The sequence below is a fragment of the Fusarium mangiferae genome, assembly GCF_900044065.1.
Source record: "Fusarium mangiferae strain MRC7560 genome assembly, contig: FMAN_scaffold005, whole genome shotgun sequence".
Lineage (NCBI taxonomy): Eukaryota > Fungi > Ascomycota > Sordariomycetes > Hypocreales > Nectriaceae > Fusarium > Fusarium mangiferae.
In genome coordinates, this window is record NW_024573925.1 from 388153 (window position 1) to 405688 (window position 17536).

Below are 17536 nucleotides of genomic sequence, written 5' to 3' on the forward strand. Positions count from 1 at the left end.
GTATCGTATATCAATTTGATCACTGACAAAAGACGCTTCTGCAAGCCCAAATGTCACCCACCATCAGTTTCATCAATTCAGCCGCTGCAGCCGCCACAAACAATGGATGGAATCAATTCCCATATGCTGTGTGTCGCGTGCGTGCGAACCTGGCTAGGGGAGGAAAGAAAACCCAGGACCTTAAGCCTGAATGATAAAAGTACTTAGGTAAATCTAGCCTAAACTTGGGGGACTCTTTGCCAGGTTTATTTTGACACCCTATGATAAGGTCCGGTATTTTCTTACCCCCTGAGGGCCTGGTCTTATCTCGGTATGGATTATCAGCTTAGCCTCTAGCCCTGGCCTGGCTTGTGCTGTGGTGACTATCGTTGGCGCTCTTTGCCGCTGCCGCTGCCGCTCGCTAAACCACCGGAGGCCCTTCTGTGCTCAGCGGTCGGCCACCTACTGTTTGCCCGCTTGTGATTGCCCATGCCCGTGCTTCCTCAATCAACCACTCCCAGCTCCTCCATCGTGAGAGCCTGACATCACTGCAACTGACACGAACTGTCTGTTTGAATTACTCTTCGGAAACTACTTCGGAGGCTATTACTTTTTTGTTTTCCAGGTCACTATTTGCCTGTGTTTTACATATTCTTGGCAACGAGTGATGCGACGCGACAGTCGTCATCTTGCTATTGCTTTGCTTCCAGGTTCTCTACTTACCACAACCAAGGCAGATTATTGATTGATTAGGCATTCTGGGAATGTTGCAATCTGACTCCTGACTACATTATACTCCTTACCTGTTATTCAGCTGTACCGCTACAAAGTTTGCCTGCTGAGGTGAGGCAAGTGAGTACGCAACGACTGCTGAAACTCACTCTCCGCCCACCGACCTGACCCGCCTACGTCTGTCTGACTCAACTCGATTCGATTAAACCTGATTACATGATCCATTTCGACGCCTCCACAATCCAATCTTCAACCTTTCCCCTCCGCCAAACGCTGGTCCCGCGACAGCGACAGCGATAGCGAACACCGACCCTTCACCATGTTTTGGAGATTCGGCGGTTACGCCAACATCTCCACCATCGACACAATCCTCGATAAGCCAGACTTTACCCTCGAGGAGCTGCTCGAAGAGACAGACTTGATCCAGGAGCTCAAGCAGCACAACTCAAAGCTCATCGAATACCTCCGAAGCGACAAGGTTCTCGATAATCTGCTCGAATATGTAGTCGCTCCAAAGCTCGAGACCGTCGAGTCTCCCGACGAGTCCACCGACCAAGAGGCCAAGGCCAAGAACCGCTTCCTCTCTCTCTCGCGACCGCGCGCATCATCCCGCGCCACCGACCCGGGCGATGATGAGGAGGAGCAGGAGAAGAAGCGCAATCGCTATGCTTTTGTAGCTTGCGAGATTCTTAGCTCCGATACTTGGTCCATCTACGAGGCTTTGGCTGAGAACAGACAATTGATTCGCGATTTTTGGAACTTCTTGTCCCGCCCTGCCCCGCTCGATCCCCTCCAGGCGAGCTACTTCACAAAAGTCAATGAGTCTCTGTTTGAGAAGAAGACCGAGGACATGATGGAATTATTGACGACTCTTCCCGACGCTGTCCCTAATTTACTCAAGCATGTTGAGTGTCCTATGGTCATGGACCTACTGCTCAAAATCATTGCCCTGGACCGTAATGAGGGTGGCCAGGGTGTGGTCGAGGTGCGAAATCTCCCCACTAATCTAATGCATATGTGCTAACATCATGGCTTTAGTGGTTGTACTCTAAGGACATCATCCCGAGCCTCCTCTCATGCCTCAGCCCTGAGAATAACTGGGTTGTGCAAACCGCCGCAGGCGACTTCATCAAGGCCATCATCACCATCTCTGCCAACGCCTCACAGAATGAGCAACAATGCATCGGCCCTAACGAGCTCACCCGTCAGCTTGTTTCCAAGCCATGCATCGAGCAGCTTATTGGGTACATGCTTGGCGGTGGCAACCCTTTGACTGTTGGCGTTGGTATCATCATTGAAGTAATTCGAAAGAACAACTCCGATTATGATCCCGATATGGGCACAGAGGCGAGCGCCGCGCCTTCCAGCCGCGATCCCATCTACCTGGGCACCCTTCTCCGCATGTTCGCTGAGAATGTCCCCAAGTTCATGAACCTGATTATGGATGTTCCCTCCAAGAAGGAGAAGATCGACTCGACCTTTGGCGTCAAGCTCGAGCCCCTTGGCTTTGACCGATTTAAGACATGCGAGCTCATGGCTGAGTTGTTGCACTGCAGTAACATGGGTTTGTTGAATGAGCCGGGTTCCGAGGAGCTGACAGCTCAGCGTGATATCGAGCGACAACGTCTTCGTACCGAGGGCAAGCTGGCACCGCTCAAGGATGAGGACCACTCCACTGACGACTTGACCATGCGAAGCGCTGCACCTGAAGAGAAGAGACGTCTCGAGGTCACTAACGCTGACGACGATGGTTTCGAGGAGGTTGAGCCTAGCAAGGAGATGAGTGAGGATACATCTCATGAGTTTGTCAAGGCTGAAGACGACATTCCTGGCGCTTCAACAACATCGCTCAGCAAGGATGACGATGACTTTGTAGATGAGCCGCTCAGTCCTCCTCAAACGGGTGCCAAGGGTGATGAGACACGATTCGATGAGCCAGATTTGATGGTTGCGCCTTTGTCGCCCACAAAGATCAAAACCGCTGAGCCTGCATCTACAGAGCCTGCTAAGGCTGATTCAACAGAGAAGCCCGAAGCTAAGGAGCCCAGCAGCGAAAAGACTGAAGAGTCCAAGCCCAAAACGACGCTAGAGGATGCTGTAAAGGATGATACCTCTGACTCTTCAGCTATCCTAACTCCTGCTCCATCCGAGCCAGAGTCCAAGGCTGAGCCTACGGATGCCTCCATCAAGGCTGAGGAGCAGCCTCGAGGTATCTCTCCCCAGCCGGACGATATGCCTGCACCTCTTTTCTCCGCTCCTCCTCCACCGGAATCTGGAGCTGATCGCCCACCACAAGCGGCTGAAAAGGCAGCTGGTGATGCTCAAGCTGCGACAGCTGAGACCTCCACCACGGAGACAAAGACCGAGGAGGCCAAGGAGGAAAAGCCCAAGGAGGAGCAGCCTGCCAGCCAGGCTACCGAGGAGCCCGTTGTTGGAGATTTCCTGAAGCTTCAATTCGTTGAACACCGCGTTGTTCCCACCATTCTTGTAAGTCAATCATGCCCTCCACTGATTGCCATCTAACATCGGCAGAACTTCTTCTTTGCATACCCCTGGAACAACTTTCTGCATAACGTTGTGTACGATATCGTTCAGCAAGTTTTCAACGGTCCGATGGACCGCAGCTACAACCCCACATTAGCCGTTTCACTGTTCGAAGCTGCCGACATCACAAGTGCCATCATCAACGGCCAAAAGGCCAGCGACGAGTCCCAGGCCAAGACCAAGACCCGCATGGGATACATGGGTCATCTTACCCTCATTGCTGAGGAGGTTGTCAAGTTCACCGAGCGCCACCCTCCGGAGCTCCTCTCGGAGACTGTTCTTGACCGAGTCATGAGCCAGGAATGGATCAGCTACGTTGAGGGATCGCTTGCCGAGACACGCGAGCGAGACAATGCCATCCTTGGTGGTGTCCGACCAGAGGTAGCTATGGGTAACCGGTCAATGGGTGGCAGTGGGCTTGGCGGTGTCGGCCTTTCAGGCTTGAGCGGAGGCTCTGGTGCTGGTGGTTCCAGTGCACTTGCGGAAGCTGGCCTTAATGGGGGAATAGAGCTCAGCCAGGACAGCGGAAATGGCATTGGCCCTTTCACTATCAGTGGGGCCACATTAATGTCCGGCTTTGGCAGCAGCAGCGACGAGGAGGATGAGGATGGGGACGAAAACGAGGAGGATGTCAATTCCGAGGTGAGTGGTGTTTCCGCTGAAGCTGAAGACGATGGTTCGGATCACGGCATCCCTGGATACCCTGGCATAGCAGAAACACTGGAGGATGTGATCATGCGGTCTCCTGAGACCTTTGCATCGCAATTTCCTGACTTGGATTATCCGGAGGATGTCACAAGGGGGTCCCCTATGGACTTGGACGAAATTGTAGCACACCGTCAGCGCTCATCTCAAGATGAAGAGCAACAGCATGCTGAGCAGGTTGAGGATGTCTCAAAGCCAGAAGGCAACCCTTAGGAGGACGCACCTTACTGGGGAACACTTGATCGTCCACGTACCAGACGAGAGAGGCGAGACAGGCGTCGCCCTGAGATGCTGCAACTTGACGACCTTGAGACCTTCGATGACGTCGAGGTTGAAGAGTTCATGAAGCTGCTGACGACACCGAGGTTTTGAGACATTTATACCAGGCGTTGTGGGATAGAAGGGCGGATGGATGGCTGGGGGGATTATCATGTAAGGTCTGGATTGACCTAGATTGGGATCTGTATAGAATAATGATTGGCAACGGAGACAAGAGTTAGGAGTGCACGCTTCTACGAAGGAACGAAATGGAAAGGGGGATCAAGCTTCGATGCCAGTGTTTTCAGGACGCCTTTCCCTCCGACTCATCTCATCTCATCTATCACATCTCCTAGTGTCAACTGATCATTTCACTCATGAGCGCCTCGTGCTGACGAGACATATCTAGTTCCGAGCTTACACGGACCCCTTGAACTCAGGATCAATGGAGCCTCCATCGATTCCCCCACCACCTCCACCTCCTCCGCCGCTGAACATCCCTCCTTCTAGGGCGAGACTCCAACTGGCGGCTCGATTGGCGATGCATCAGAAGAACAACCAAGCACAATCATCAGGAAATTTAAGTAACGACGATGATGACGACGACGAGAACCCTACAGATCCATTTGCTGATACAGAAGAGGACTTTGACGATGATGATCAGACGCAAGGTGATGAAAGGGGCGCATGGTGGAGAGATGTGGTAAGGGATCGTGGAGGTAAGCCAGATGGGAATGAATCAGACGACGAGCGTGATGACGACGATGATGATGAGTTTGGAGATTTCGCCATGCCAGAAGACGACACTCAAAACGTTATAAGACCTCAACCTGTGAATCCGGCAAAGGAAGGCTCGGCTTCAACAAGGGGGTTGAGTGGATTGTGGCCGTTTGGACTGTCAAAGGCGGAGAAGGAAAAGGAGGGGAGTAGACAGGCTGCTGAGGAGGGGAAGGATGAAGAAGTCAAGGCTGTGGAAGTTAAGGAGGCCAAGCGAAGAACGAGTATTGAGGATCCTGACGATGATGAGGTTGTGGTTTAGATACCTGAGAGGGGGGATTAATGGTGTACGATATGAATATAGGAATTGCTATGGGCCATGTGTATGTAGATTTGCATCAAGACAGTTGTTTCAATACGTGGGGTGCCTTGATGGATGCAGATGCTCCATCTAATGTGCTGCTTTGTTGCGGAGTTGACTTTTCAGGAATAGGAACATCTTTCTCTCAGTGCTAAGTATCATCACAGTCTCTCGATCCGGCCCCCCAGCAAGATTAATAATAGACAAAACGTTGGAGTTAGTAGGATTGCATCCCCTGAACCACAGCTGAGCCCTCAGGCGCTTAGACGTGACGGGGTCCGTGGCCTTGAAGCGTGAGCACTAAAACGGCCCCAGCTCATCTCGCTTATAGCCTTATCTCGCTTGTAACCGAGGACACTCCCGTCTCGGAAACACGGGAAGTCCTTGTTTAAAAAGGAAATCATCCTCCGTATTCAAACAATGATTTTGTTCTTTGCTGATCTCGGGGCATGGGGATGAGGGTTTGTTAGTTTGTTTTATGTTTAGAGCGGGAGAGGAGACGGGATGAAAGGGACAGGGTGTTTAGGGAAAAGCTTAATCCTAAGTTGTTTAATCTCGGTAAGTTCGCCCTGCAGATCTGGACCAAAGTTCTCTTTTTTTCCTTTTCGCTAAGGTAAGGAGTAGGGATTTGATAATTATAGGTATAAGGTGTCGGTCAACTTGGGGGTATCAGGTCAGAGTGTAAGACTTGCAGATGTGAGGGGGCCAAAGTATGTATGTACAGCGGTTGATAGAGAGTAAAAGGGGAAAACTTGCGATAGTAGATTTGGGGGTTGATCCTTCAATACGAGGGTGCTATGACGAACTCTAACAAAGTTTGGAGTTGAGAGAGGCCCGAGGGTATCAGCCGATGTTAATGCAAGAGTAACATCGTCGCGAAGATCAGAGAACATCCGTATTTTAATCTGTCAATTTGAAACAACTCAACTCTCTTGTCTAAGTTTGAGCTCTCAATCTCGATGATTGTCAAAGCCAAGTAAGTAGGAGCAGACGCGCATTGCGGCACGTCATGGCGTGGTGATGGAGTATTGATCACGGTTTCAATTCGCTATGGTCTTAAGTAGCGGGTACTTATGCCCCCTCCTCGAGCTGGCTGGGTCGGGGGTAGCTTGTACAAAGGATATTTTGGGGGCTGTGAGTTGGATACAGGATTCAAGATTTGGGATGTTTGAGGATGGAGGGCATGTCATAGAAGACTGCGCATAAAACAAGAGGAGAGGAATAGTAGAATAACTCGAGGATCGCATCTCGAATTGCTGATGCTCTTGAGCAGATCTTGTTGATACCATCATCAGTTCAATACAATGTCTCCCCAAAGACCAAGCCTATCAAGGCTCATCACCGACTTCTCCCACGACTCACCAGACCAACTCATAGAAGCGATAGCTTCAACACTATCAATATCGCTCAACGACATTCTGCTCTTTGATTCATTCACCGAACTAGGCGGCGATGAGGAAGCAGCGGAACTCGTCCGTCAAACATGTCAAAGCAAAGGCTTCGACGTCAAAAGCGACGACATAATGGCGTGTCAAACGCTAGCCGAGCTTCAGACAAGATGCACCCCGAAATCCAACGTTAGGTCTGACTCGGTAGAGTCTTATTCTTCGTCCTCCAGCGCAAGTGTTAGGGGGGTTATTAGTGGTAGGGCTGCAGGGGGAAGCTCAGCAGTGGACCCTAATTTGGAGAGCTTACTACAGTCATTTCCCAGTGTCAGCAGCGTGTGCATGGTCTGGCCCAGAGCAGGCCCATTCGACGGGCAACTCGTTGCTCTTATTAAGATCGGCTGTACCTCTAGTAAATCTCTACCTATCGACTCTGTTAGAGACGAGATTTCTTCACTTCGCATGGCCGTGCAGCAGCCCCAGATATGGATTCCCACCGACTTTGACTTTGACAGTGACAGACGTGGCGCGCAAACATGGGTGCAGAACATGGACGAGATTACCTACAAGGAAGTCATGAAGCTTCAGATTCCTACGCGACGACGGGTGGTGACGAGGGAGGTGGGCAGGGTAGGGAGTGAAGAGGATCTGGTGGTGTTTCCGATGAGTGCGATGCAGCGGATTTATCTGGCTGCTGTTGAGAGTGGGAGTGAGAGTGAGAGGTGGACGAAAGGGCTCATGATTAGGGTGAAAGGCGGTGCGGAACCAGCTGATGTGGACGCTGCGATTGAAGCCATCGTCGCTAGGCATGAAATGCTCAGAGCACGATTTGTCAAGGGCGATGAGTGGATGCAGTGCGTCGCTCCCAAAGGCACAAATTCCTACACTCTTTCCCATCACGTTGATGTTGCGGAGAATGAGATACTCACGCTCATTAACGAAGCCGAAGAAGCGATTGATCCATTCGATGGACCGGTTTTTGCGGCGATGTACATCCATAACCAAGACAAGCAGATGCTGTATCTCGCGGCGCACCAACTCATTCTCGATTCATTATCCTGGAGGATTATTCTCAGCGATTTGGAGGAGTTGCTGCAAAAAGGCACGCTTTTGTCCGAGGGCAGTGTCTCGTTTGAGCGGTGGATTGAACATCAGGGCCATGAGATGGAGCAGAGGTTGTTTGAGCCGACACTTCCGTTTGATGTCTTCTCCGCGGATCTAGAGTATTGGGACTTGGACCAGGAAGATAATACATACGGAAACTCGGATCGCTTGTCGTTTCAACTCACTGCGGAACAGGCGTATTCTCTAGAGCAATCGTCAGCGCAGGTCTTGAGAACGGATTCGGCAGACGCCATACTCGCTGCGTTACTCCTTTCGTTCTGTCAGGTCTTTCCTGATAGAGTGCTTCCGACGTTGTGGAAGCAGGAAAATGGACGGGATACTTCAGAGGGCGATTTCAACATATTGGAAACGGTTGGATGGTTCGCCTCACTATGTCCCATGGGCGTGTCTGTTAATCCAGACACGGATTTGATCGGGGTCATTACTTTGATCAAGGATACGAGGAGGAGTATTCCAAGATCAGGTGTACCATTCTTCAATTCTGAGTTTTCTTCATCGCAAGGCGCAGCGATGAACATCCCCCTCGAAATCATCTTCGACACAATCGACACCCCGAAACAACTCCAACGAAAGAACGGACTGTTGGAGCCTATCCCCATACCTGGCCACTCTCATTTTAAATCCTCTACTGGATCCGACGTTGGAAGAATCGCTTTGTTTGAAGTCTCAGCGATGATGGATAACTCTGGAGGTCAGATCGATGTGGTGTACAACAAAACCTGCAAATTCCAGGATAAGATCCAGACGTGGATTCAAGTCTTTGAGTATCAACTCCTCGAGGCCATCACAAAACTCGAATCCCACGAACCACAACTCACACTCTCCGATATTCCCTTGATCCAATCATCGTATCAAGCTCTTGAGCGCCTCACATCAGATCGAAGGATTAACATCAAGGACATCGAGACGATACAGCCCATCACACCAGCCCAGCAAGAACTCCTCATCGCACAATCTCAAAACAGCGAATCCTTCCACGTCCACGTCTCTTATGAACTCACAGGCTTGAGTCACATCATTGACGTTACGAGATTATGTGAAGCGTGGGAGGTCATTGTTGCAAACACACCTGCTCTACGGAGCATTTTCATCGATGCTGTTTCGAGGGAGAGTTTGTTTGATCAAGTTGTGCTCAAGAAGATTTCACCGAATATTTTGTTCATTGAGACGATGGACCCGAGACAAGCGATTGGCACGTTGCCGGGGTTGAATATGGGGTTTGGTGAGCCGAGACATAGACTCTCGGTGTGCTATAACCCTGAGCGGATGGTGGTGAGGCTTGATGCTAGCCAAGCACTCTGCGATGTAAGTCCCATTCTCATACCGATAAGTAAGGTATTAACTGTGATAGCTACCGAGTCTTCACCTCTTGATAACTGAGCTGAGCCGTGTATACTCCGGTCAAGATCCGCAGGACAATTCAGCGCTTCACAACACATATCTCCACCAGATCGCCTCAATCGACACAGCTTATAGTCTCGAAGTATGGAAAACGAGCCTTTGCTACGCAAGACCATGTATCTTCCCACCGCTCTCAACAAACACAAAGGATACATTCCACACCACTTCCTTTGATCTCGACATCCCAACCATGCAGATGCGCATGTTCTGCCAACAGAACCAAGTCCACGCCCAAGCTGTCTTCCAACTTGCCTGGGCCCTCGTTCTTCGCGCCTTTGTAGGCATGGACGCTGTTACTTTTGGGTATCAATTCTCCGCAAGGGATGAACAGCTCCTCTGTGGGATTGAAGAACTCGTCGGGAGTTTTGCTACCATTCTACCGTGTTATGTCGAGATGCCGCCTCCTGCTTCTCTGGGACAGTGTCTTGCTGTTGTGGGTGAAGGGTATGCTAATGCGAGGAAGCATGATAATCTCACCATGTCTGAAGTTCAGCATGCGTTGGGGCTCAAGGATAAGAGGTTGTTTAACACGTGTCTTTACTTCCATGAGGAGAATAATCTCGTTGCTGGCGATGAGTTGATCACAGCGCCTTTGACGTCTGGGCGCAAGACGGATTGTGATGTGTCGCTTACGCTCATGTTCATCAAGGATCGGTTACACGTCAACTTTACATCTCGAAATCTTTCTACTTCTCACATCCAGAGCGTTATGAATAGTTTTCACTCCGCCTTGACGCAAATCCTCACAACACCCCAAAAGCTCATCGTGGAGACAGATCTTCTTACAGATCGTGACTACGCCCAACTCGTCGTCCAAGACTGGACCACGCAATCTCAAAAAATCTCATCCTGTCTTCATGATATCATCCTTCAGCATAGTCTTCTTCGTCCAGACGCAGAAGCTGTCTGTTCCTGGGACGGTGACATAACATACGCCCAACTCTCAACGCTCGTGTCACGACTGAAAACATACCTCGTCAATCTCGGCGTCGGGCCTGGAACTATAGTCCCCGTCGTTCTCGAAAAGAACCACTGGGCGCCTGTCATAATCCTCGCTGTTCTTTCAGCCGGTGCTAGTTTCGCAGCGTTAGATTCGCAAGATGCTAATACAGTCAAGTCGACTATTGACTACCTCAATCCTCATATCGTTCTGGCGACCGAGACGGCTTGGAAGGATTTGAGTTCGTTGGCGATCAATCTCGTCATTGTCAATGATACATTCTTTGCGATGCTTACCCCGTATCTTTCGACGATGGGACAGGAAGCAAGTCCCGACCATGCAGCGTGTGTTTTTGTCACGCCCAAGAAATCGAGGAGTATTTTCTTCACCCATGCGTCGTTGCTCTCTGCGTTCTTCGCCCAAGGGCCAGCGCTGAAACTCAACAGCGAAAGCCGCGTTCTTCAACTCTCAGCCTTCAACGTCGATATCTCCCTGGTGGAAATTCTTGGAACTTTAGTTCACGGCGGTTGTGTCTGTATTCCCTCCGCGGAAGAACGAAGCAACGACATCGCTAGCGCTATGGCTCGGATGGACGTTACGTGGTCGTACATGACTAGTCTTATCGCGAGGAGCATCCATCCAGATTCAGTGCCGAGTTTACGAACGCTGTGCTTTCGAACGAGGAAGCTTGATCCTGATACGTATATGCCGTGGCTGGAAGATCATGATATCCTTCTTGCGTACGGCGCACCGGATATTTGCCCCCTTGGTATTTCAGTAACCGAAGTTGAAAAGGATAACAGTTTGGACGTCATTACACCACCGGTCACAGGTCGTTTCTGGGTTCTCAATCCTGATAATCACAAGAAGCTCATGCCTGTCGGTGCGATCGGCGAATTGGCCATCGACAGTCCTCTCGTCACGCCGCATCGTTTTGCACTGGACAGGCCTCTTGTCGCACCTGAATTAGATGGTGATCGACAAAGACCTCGATACTTGAAGACAGGACATCGTGTACGCTATCTCGACGATGGAAACGTCCAATTTATTTCCAGTGTTCGCGACGAGGTCAGAGTCGGCGGTCTAATGGTCGACGTCGCGCAAGTCGAGCAACTCCTGCGTCGTTGTCTAGGTCAAGGAATCGATGTAGTCGTTGACTCCATTACCATGCGTGATACAGGTCCTCTGCTAGCTGCGTTTCTTCAATTCGGCCATGCTATGCAACCCAACGAGAATCTTTACAACCTCACCCCTGAGACTAGAGAACGGACGTACATCGCTAAGAAGATGTTTGAAACATCCCTTGAGAACCCAACGTCCAACACACCCCGTCTTCCACGGCACTCGATCCCCGCAGTCTTTATCCCCGTTCGAGCATTTCCCATGTCAACGTCTCTAAAAGTCAACCGGCGAAAACTCCAGCGCAGCGTCGCTAATCTCTCGACTCACGATGTTCTGCTCATGTCGCACGTTCCTAACCCCGGCGAAATCCAACGTGTAACTCTCTCGCAGAAACCTCTTCCCCTCACAGGTCCTGAAGAAGCGATGCGAGAGATGTGGGCAAATACCCTCGGTATTTCGGTCTCCGCTGTCAAAGGCTCAAGTACTTTCTCATCAGTCGGCGGGAATAAGTACCTCGCTGCTCATCTCGTCATCACAGCTCGTAAAAGCGGTGTTTACATCTCGTTGTCTGATCTCCTGAGCGAACGTACACTTACCGAGATATGTCGCTCAGCTGAGTCCTCCACGAAAGAGCCCTCAGCTCGGAAACAAGTCGCCAGAAAGATCGATACGAAATTCGTCAAGGAAGTCATCGCACCGCAACTCGGAGTCTCTTCCCCTGATGTTCTCGACTTCGCCGAAGCGTCCTCTCAACAAATTCGTGCTCTCGAACTAGGCATGTTTCCAAACCGCGCGGATATAATATGTCTTGCCCTTCGTTTCAACGGTCCCATTGATACAGCGCGTCTCGAAACAGCTTGTAAAGGCCTGAGCGACATGCACGCTATCCTCAACGTAGCGTTCATCTCGCACCTTCACACGGTCTATCAAGTCCACTGCGCTTCTTTCAAGCCCCCATTCTCAACCATCCCCTGCAGTACAGGCTCTCTTGAGGAAGTCACGCAGAATCTCGTCAGGGAGCATCAATCTCTCCCTTTTGACCCAACAACTCCTGTTACGAGCTTTACATTCCTAAATGCAGAACAACAAGGCTGCTTGGTAATTCGTCTGAGTTCGTCTCAGATCGACGATGTAGCCGCTCATTTACTTGTTCACGAACTTACTTCTCTCTACGAAGGAGACGATACGACTGATGTACCGAGATCTTCGTATCTTGACTACACTCGAGCTTCACGAGTCACGCGTGCTCAGGGCTTAGAATACTGGAATGTTCAACTTGAGAATGCAAAGATGACAAAAATCATCGCTCACACACGCCCCCTCGCTCCAGCATCTCTATCTGAGATTCGAACGGTAAAACATACAACGTCTCTAGGCCATCTGTCCTCCTACGGCATGACTCCCGACGCAGCGCTCAAAGCATCATGGGCCATCGTCCTCTCAACACTCTCATCCTCCCACGACGTTCTCTTCGGCGAAGTAATCCACACTCCAACCCCTGATATCGTCGGTCCCATGGCAAACATCCTCCCAGTACGGGTTCAATTCCCTTCCAGTCACAGCACACCCCTCGATCTCATGAACTGCATCCAACTCCAACGCCAATCCCACTCCCGCTTCGAAACATTCGGATTTCAAGAACTCGTCAACAAATGCACAAACTGGCGCGCCTGCACACGCTTCAGCACCGTTGTACAGCATCACATCCTCGGTCCGCACGATGGTTCGTCGACGATGAACATTGACGGTGCGACGTTTACGTATAAGATGGTGGAAGCGTGGACGAGGGACTTTCCGGATCTTTTTGTAAAGTCGAGCATTGAGGCGAATGACCGTGTTGTTCTGGAGATCAAGTACTCTGAGGAACGAGTTACTGCTGCGTTTGTGCAGAATTGCTTGAGTTTGCTTGTCGCAGCGTGGGAGACTATCACACATCCTGAGACGATCCATCAACCGATGGTTCACTCGTCGGATGAGATTTCGAGATCACAGAGGCAGATCCCTTTACCTGCGAAGCAACTCCCCCAAGGACCATCCGTTGAATCGCTTGATGCATCTCAACGAAAGGATCTTCAAGTCTCTATCGTCAAGGCCTGGGACAAGGTCATAAAACCCTCTTCCACAAGCATCCCAAAGGATAAAATCCCCACGACACCATTCTACGCTATCTCAGGCTGTATTCTTCCCGCACACTCTCTCGCAGCTGAACTCAACAACGTCCTCCCCGTTAGCGTAACGCTCGAAGACGTTTTAGACCATCCAAGCATGCACTCCCAACTCGAGCTCGTAACACGTCTCCTCCCTCCCAAGTCAGACTCTGGATCTTTACTCCGCCCAAAGTCAAAGTCAGGCCCTGAGCGCTCAACGACAACAGCACTTCGCAACGGGCTGCGAAATCTCAAGAACAGAAATAGCATGCTAAGTCTGAAGAGTAGCTGGATCAAGAACAAGCGTCCCTCGACAGCGCACTCAGACGATGAACCTGTTCCTGTTATCCCAGAGACAGTACCAGAAGCACCCGTCCAAGTGCTATCGCCCATCCCAACAATTGTGATTCCAGAGATTGGGTCTTCAGAGACACCCGTTAGTCCAAGCGGGCCAATGTATGAACTTGACGGCGGTCCTGTTCTCGGCGATAGGCGAAGTAGCGGAGGATCATCGTGGAGAACAGCTGAAGAGGGAAGTTTGATGAGTCCCATCAGCCCAGTGAGTCCAGGACGGAGGGTGTCGACGTGGGGCAGTATGTTTGAACTGCCCATGCGAGGACGGTCACCATTTGGAAACAGATCACCCAGATGATCCACTCATTGTGATTTCTTATGTTGTGCTATGCCTGTTGAGGCTGATGGATAATGATCATGATGTCTTATTTCTTAGTTTTGGTAATATGTAGATAATAATGAAGGATACCCATTGAACCAACTCCAGCTCGCTTGTAAACACCCATGGCTGTACGAGTAAATGAGCCCAAACTGTAAACTTTGAACGAACTGATTCAGCTAACACCATGCTAATCCCCGGCTTCACTATATCACATGCCAAACACCAAAACTTGCAAACAACTTGTCCTCGACTACCACCTCTTGGTTTTTTTATACAATATCTGTCCCAACAGACAATCTCTATGTCAATGCAACCGGGGTATATAAATCTTCCAGGTAATTCAAAAATGTCCCAATACAAATAAACGCACGCTCAAATCCCATATACATTGCGCCAAATCATCTCATCGTGATGCCCCCAGTCGAGGCGGCTAGTGGAATTCACCCTCCCGAGGACCGAAGTAATCCGTGCCTTCGAGGGGTTGAAGAGGACAGGCATCGTCCTCGCATCCCACGTAGCCAACTGTGTTGCCCCACCAGTTGAACTCGGTGCCTTCAAGCTGGAGGGAGAAGAAGATGATGATGCCTGCAATGGCGATACCGCAGGACCAGGCTGCAGAGAGCACGAAGTTGTACTGCTGTTGTTAGTATTGGTTTCAGAAGCTCTAGTGACGAGGAACTTACTTTAGACCACAAGCCGAGGTAGCGCGACTTGAGATAAATCCAGGAAAAGTACGCAATGGGTACCGAGGGCCAGACATACGACATATTGTAAGGTGCCCAAACAATACCTCCGTACATGATAGCCACAGGGTGAATCTGTCTTGTCCAGGTCCAGTTGGGGAACCTCTTGTTGATAGCCCAAACAGCCAGAACAACCACAACACCGAGAGGAAACCCGATCAAGACCTCAGTGTAGAGACCGTCCTTTCCAAAGATTTTGCTAGGTCCAACAGTACCCCAGAGAACTGAAGCGGTAAAGAAGGTGTTGACACTGGGGCAAGTCATCTTCCATCGAGCATCCTCGGTACAGACTCCTTCGATCTGGGTCATCTGGAAGTTGAGAACACCAACGCAGACAAAGGTGCTGATGAAAGTAGCGATAATCTGAGCAAAGAATGTGTGTCGAGGGGGGATCTTGACGTAGTGAGCAAGCTTGAGATCGTTGGAGAACATGACAGCGTGAGCGCAGGTGACGTAGCCGAAAGACTTAAAGTAGTTCATGGCCAGGGCATTGCCTTCAACGAAAGAACCTCCGATAAACTCGGCAAGAACTGTCAGAGTCACCTCGATACCAGTCATGGCTTTGATAATGCCGACGGGAATGACAAACACAAGGCAAAGTGCAAGACCGTAGAAAATGACACCAGGCGAAGTGTGAGTGTCCCAGCCAGCAATACCAGAAATACCAAATGCAATAGCGCAAACAAGGCAAACCATGTACCACCACTCAGGAACTTCACGGTAAGCCTTCATGAGACGAGTGTGAACATCGAGATCGTGAACCTCCTCAGCGCGCTTTGACTTCCTCCTCATGCTGTTGAAGAGACCCTTGAAGCCAGTAACAATTTCGCGTCGATGGAACAGAAGAGCATAGGTAAGGGTCGAAGTGTAAATACCGAAGAAGAAGATGTAGATGACAACATTTCCAGCGCCCAAGAAGGGAGGAGAGTAGTCGGCATATTTCTTGGCATCGAAAAGTCCTCGGTCGTTGATGGCTCGAGTGACGTTGTACAGCTCGCCCCAGCGATCGTAGACACGGTTGGTGTTGATGGGGAGATATCCAGTGTTGTAGATGTTGGAGTACCACAGGCCGAGAACCACCCACATGGAGATGAAGGCGCCAACAAATCGGTTGAAAGTACTGAAGAAAGGAACCATGAGCGGGTCAGCAGAATCCCAGAGGAGAACGTTCCAATCCCAGGTTGGGAATGGGTTGATGCCAAGACCGTTGTTGAAACCAGTAATGGTGTTGAGGTCACGGTTATAGGGATCGATCCAGGACATCCAGCTGAAGTTGGAGAGCGAGGTCCAGATATAGTTGGGGAACCAGAACCAGACAAACATAGCACCGAACATGACATAAAAGAACTTGATACGAGAAACGCGCCAGATCTTGCCAAAGGGACCCTGTACCGCGGAGTTGTTGTCGGTATGGAAAGCCGAGTTGAGCGCAATAGTAACCAAAGACGCAGGCCAAACGCAGTACGAGGGATAAACGAGGAAGCGACGGCAAACACCAGCCATTCCATAGCCGATAAAGTTGGTGCTCAGGGCGATCAAGATCTGGTAGGCGAAGTGTGAAGCATATGGCTGGTTGAAGTACTGGGGCAGATACTGAACCCAGATGATCAAGTTGGTATAGGGAGTGTTATATGCGACGTTGGCCATGATGGTGATGAGCATGTGCTCCTTTTTGGAAAAGGGACCTGGGTTGAGGGAATGGCGCACACCGAAGAGAGTGATGCCATAGTCAGGAAGCCACCTCTCGAAACCCTTGCCAATTGGATATGAGAGCAGCTGAGCGACATTGGCCATGATGCGAATGGCAGGCTGGCGAATATCGAAAAGCTGGTTGGTGAAAGCAAGGAGCATTGAAAAGACGAGACCGATTGTCCAACTTCGAATGGTTGATGAAGGGATGGAAGTATCATCCTTGTTCTCGACGACGGCACGAACCTCGGCGTAGGGGCTGTTATTTGTGATGAGAGCAGCCTCGAGTTTCATCTCCTGCACCAGACTCTCGTGCTTCTCGGGATTTGTAAAGAGTTCATCGTTCTCGAGGAAGGCCTTGATCTTCTGAATAACTACGAGTGGAAAGTTGGGATCCTTCTCGTGGATGCGATAAACGCGAGCCATTATGTGGCGCACATCTTCTAGTGTGTACTTTGAGGCCAGTTCGCGAGCCTCGAGTAGGTCATCTTCGGTGACGTGAAGGTCCTGCTCGGTTGTTTGAAAGTCGGGCATGTCATCCTGATCGTAGGAGAAAGACTGTTGAGGTCCTATGTGTCAGTCTAATTGATCCGCAGTAGATTCGGGTCCAAATGAAGCAAGTAGCGCAAAGCAAGGCAATGTGACTAGACTCACCTCGTCAAACTCGGATGATGAATCGCTGGCGACATTGTGCTGGTGCTGAACCGGAGGCAATGGGTCAAGAGGGATCTCTTGAGCCACTCCTGTGGAAACCCTCTTTTCGTTGTCGGCCATGGCCAAAGGCCTCCTTTCGGCAATGGATCTTGAATTCCACCAATCTCAGTAGCCGTACCAAAGTCCCTCGACCTGGGGTCGCTCTTTATGCGTCTTTAGTCGATTGCGCGAACGGAAGAATTGACTGAGGCGATGATGATGGCCAAGCGACAAACGTAGATGCGTTAATTCAAATCGTGTCAAGGAACCCCAAGTGTTCGTGATGGTGCTATTAAGGCGATTATAGCGGTTGGCAAGA

At 50.4% G+C, this 17536-nt stretch overlaps 3 protein-coding genes across 3 annotated transcripts; 2 read left to right on the forward strand and 1 right to left on the reverse strand.

Annotated features, from left to right (window-relative positions):
- Positions 1-1030: 1030 nt before the first annotated feature.
- Positions 1031-5257, forward strand: FMAN_07064 (related to SAP190-Sit4p-associated protein; the record flags this gene model as incomplete). Its single annotated transcript, XM_041830645.1, has 4 exons — positions 1031-1696; positions 1750-3198; positions 3244-3897; positions 4628-5257. 4 exons carry the CDS (start codon positions 1031-1033, stop codon positions 5255-5257), a joined length of 3399 nt encoding a protein of 1132 aa, XP_041681287.1.
- Positions 5258-6600: 1343 nt separating this feature from the next.
- On the forward strand, positions 6601-14068 carry FMAN_07066 (non-ribosomal peptide synthetase; the record flags this gene model as incomplete). Its single annotated transcript, XM_041830646.1, has 2 exons — positions 6601-9111; positions 9158-14068. 2 exons carry the CDS (start codon positions 6601-6603, stop codon positions 14066-14068), a joined length of 7422 nt encoding a protein of 2473 aa, XP_041681288.1.
- A 454-nt stretch (positions 14069-14522) lies between these two features.
- Positions 14523-17298, reverse strand: FMAN_07067 (uncharacterized protein; the record flags this gene model as incomplete). The annotated part of the gene is made up of 3 exons (XM_041830647.1): positions 14523-14726; positions 14776-17082; positions 17179-17298. 3 exons carry the CDS (start codon positions 17296-17298, stop codon positions 14523-14525), a joined length of 2631 nt encoding a protein of 876 aa, XP_041681289.1.
- Positions 17299-17536: the final 238 nt, after the last annotated feature.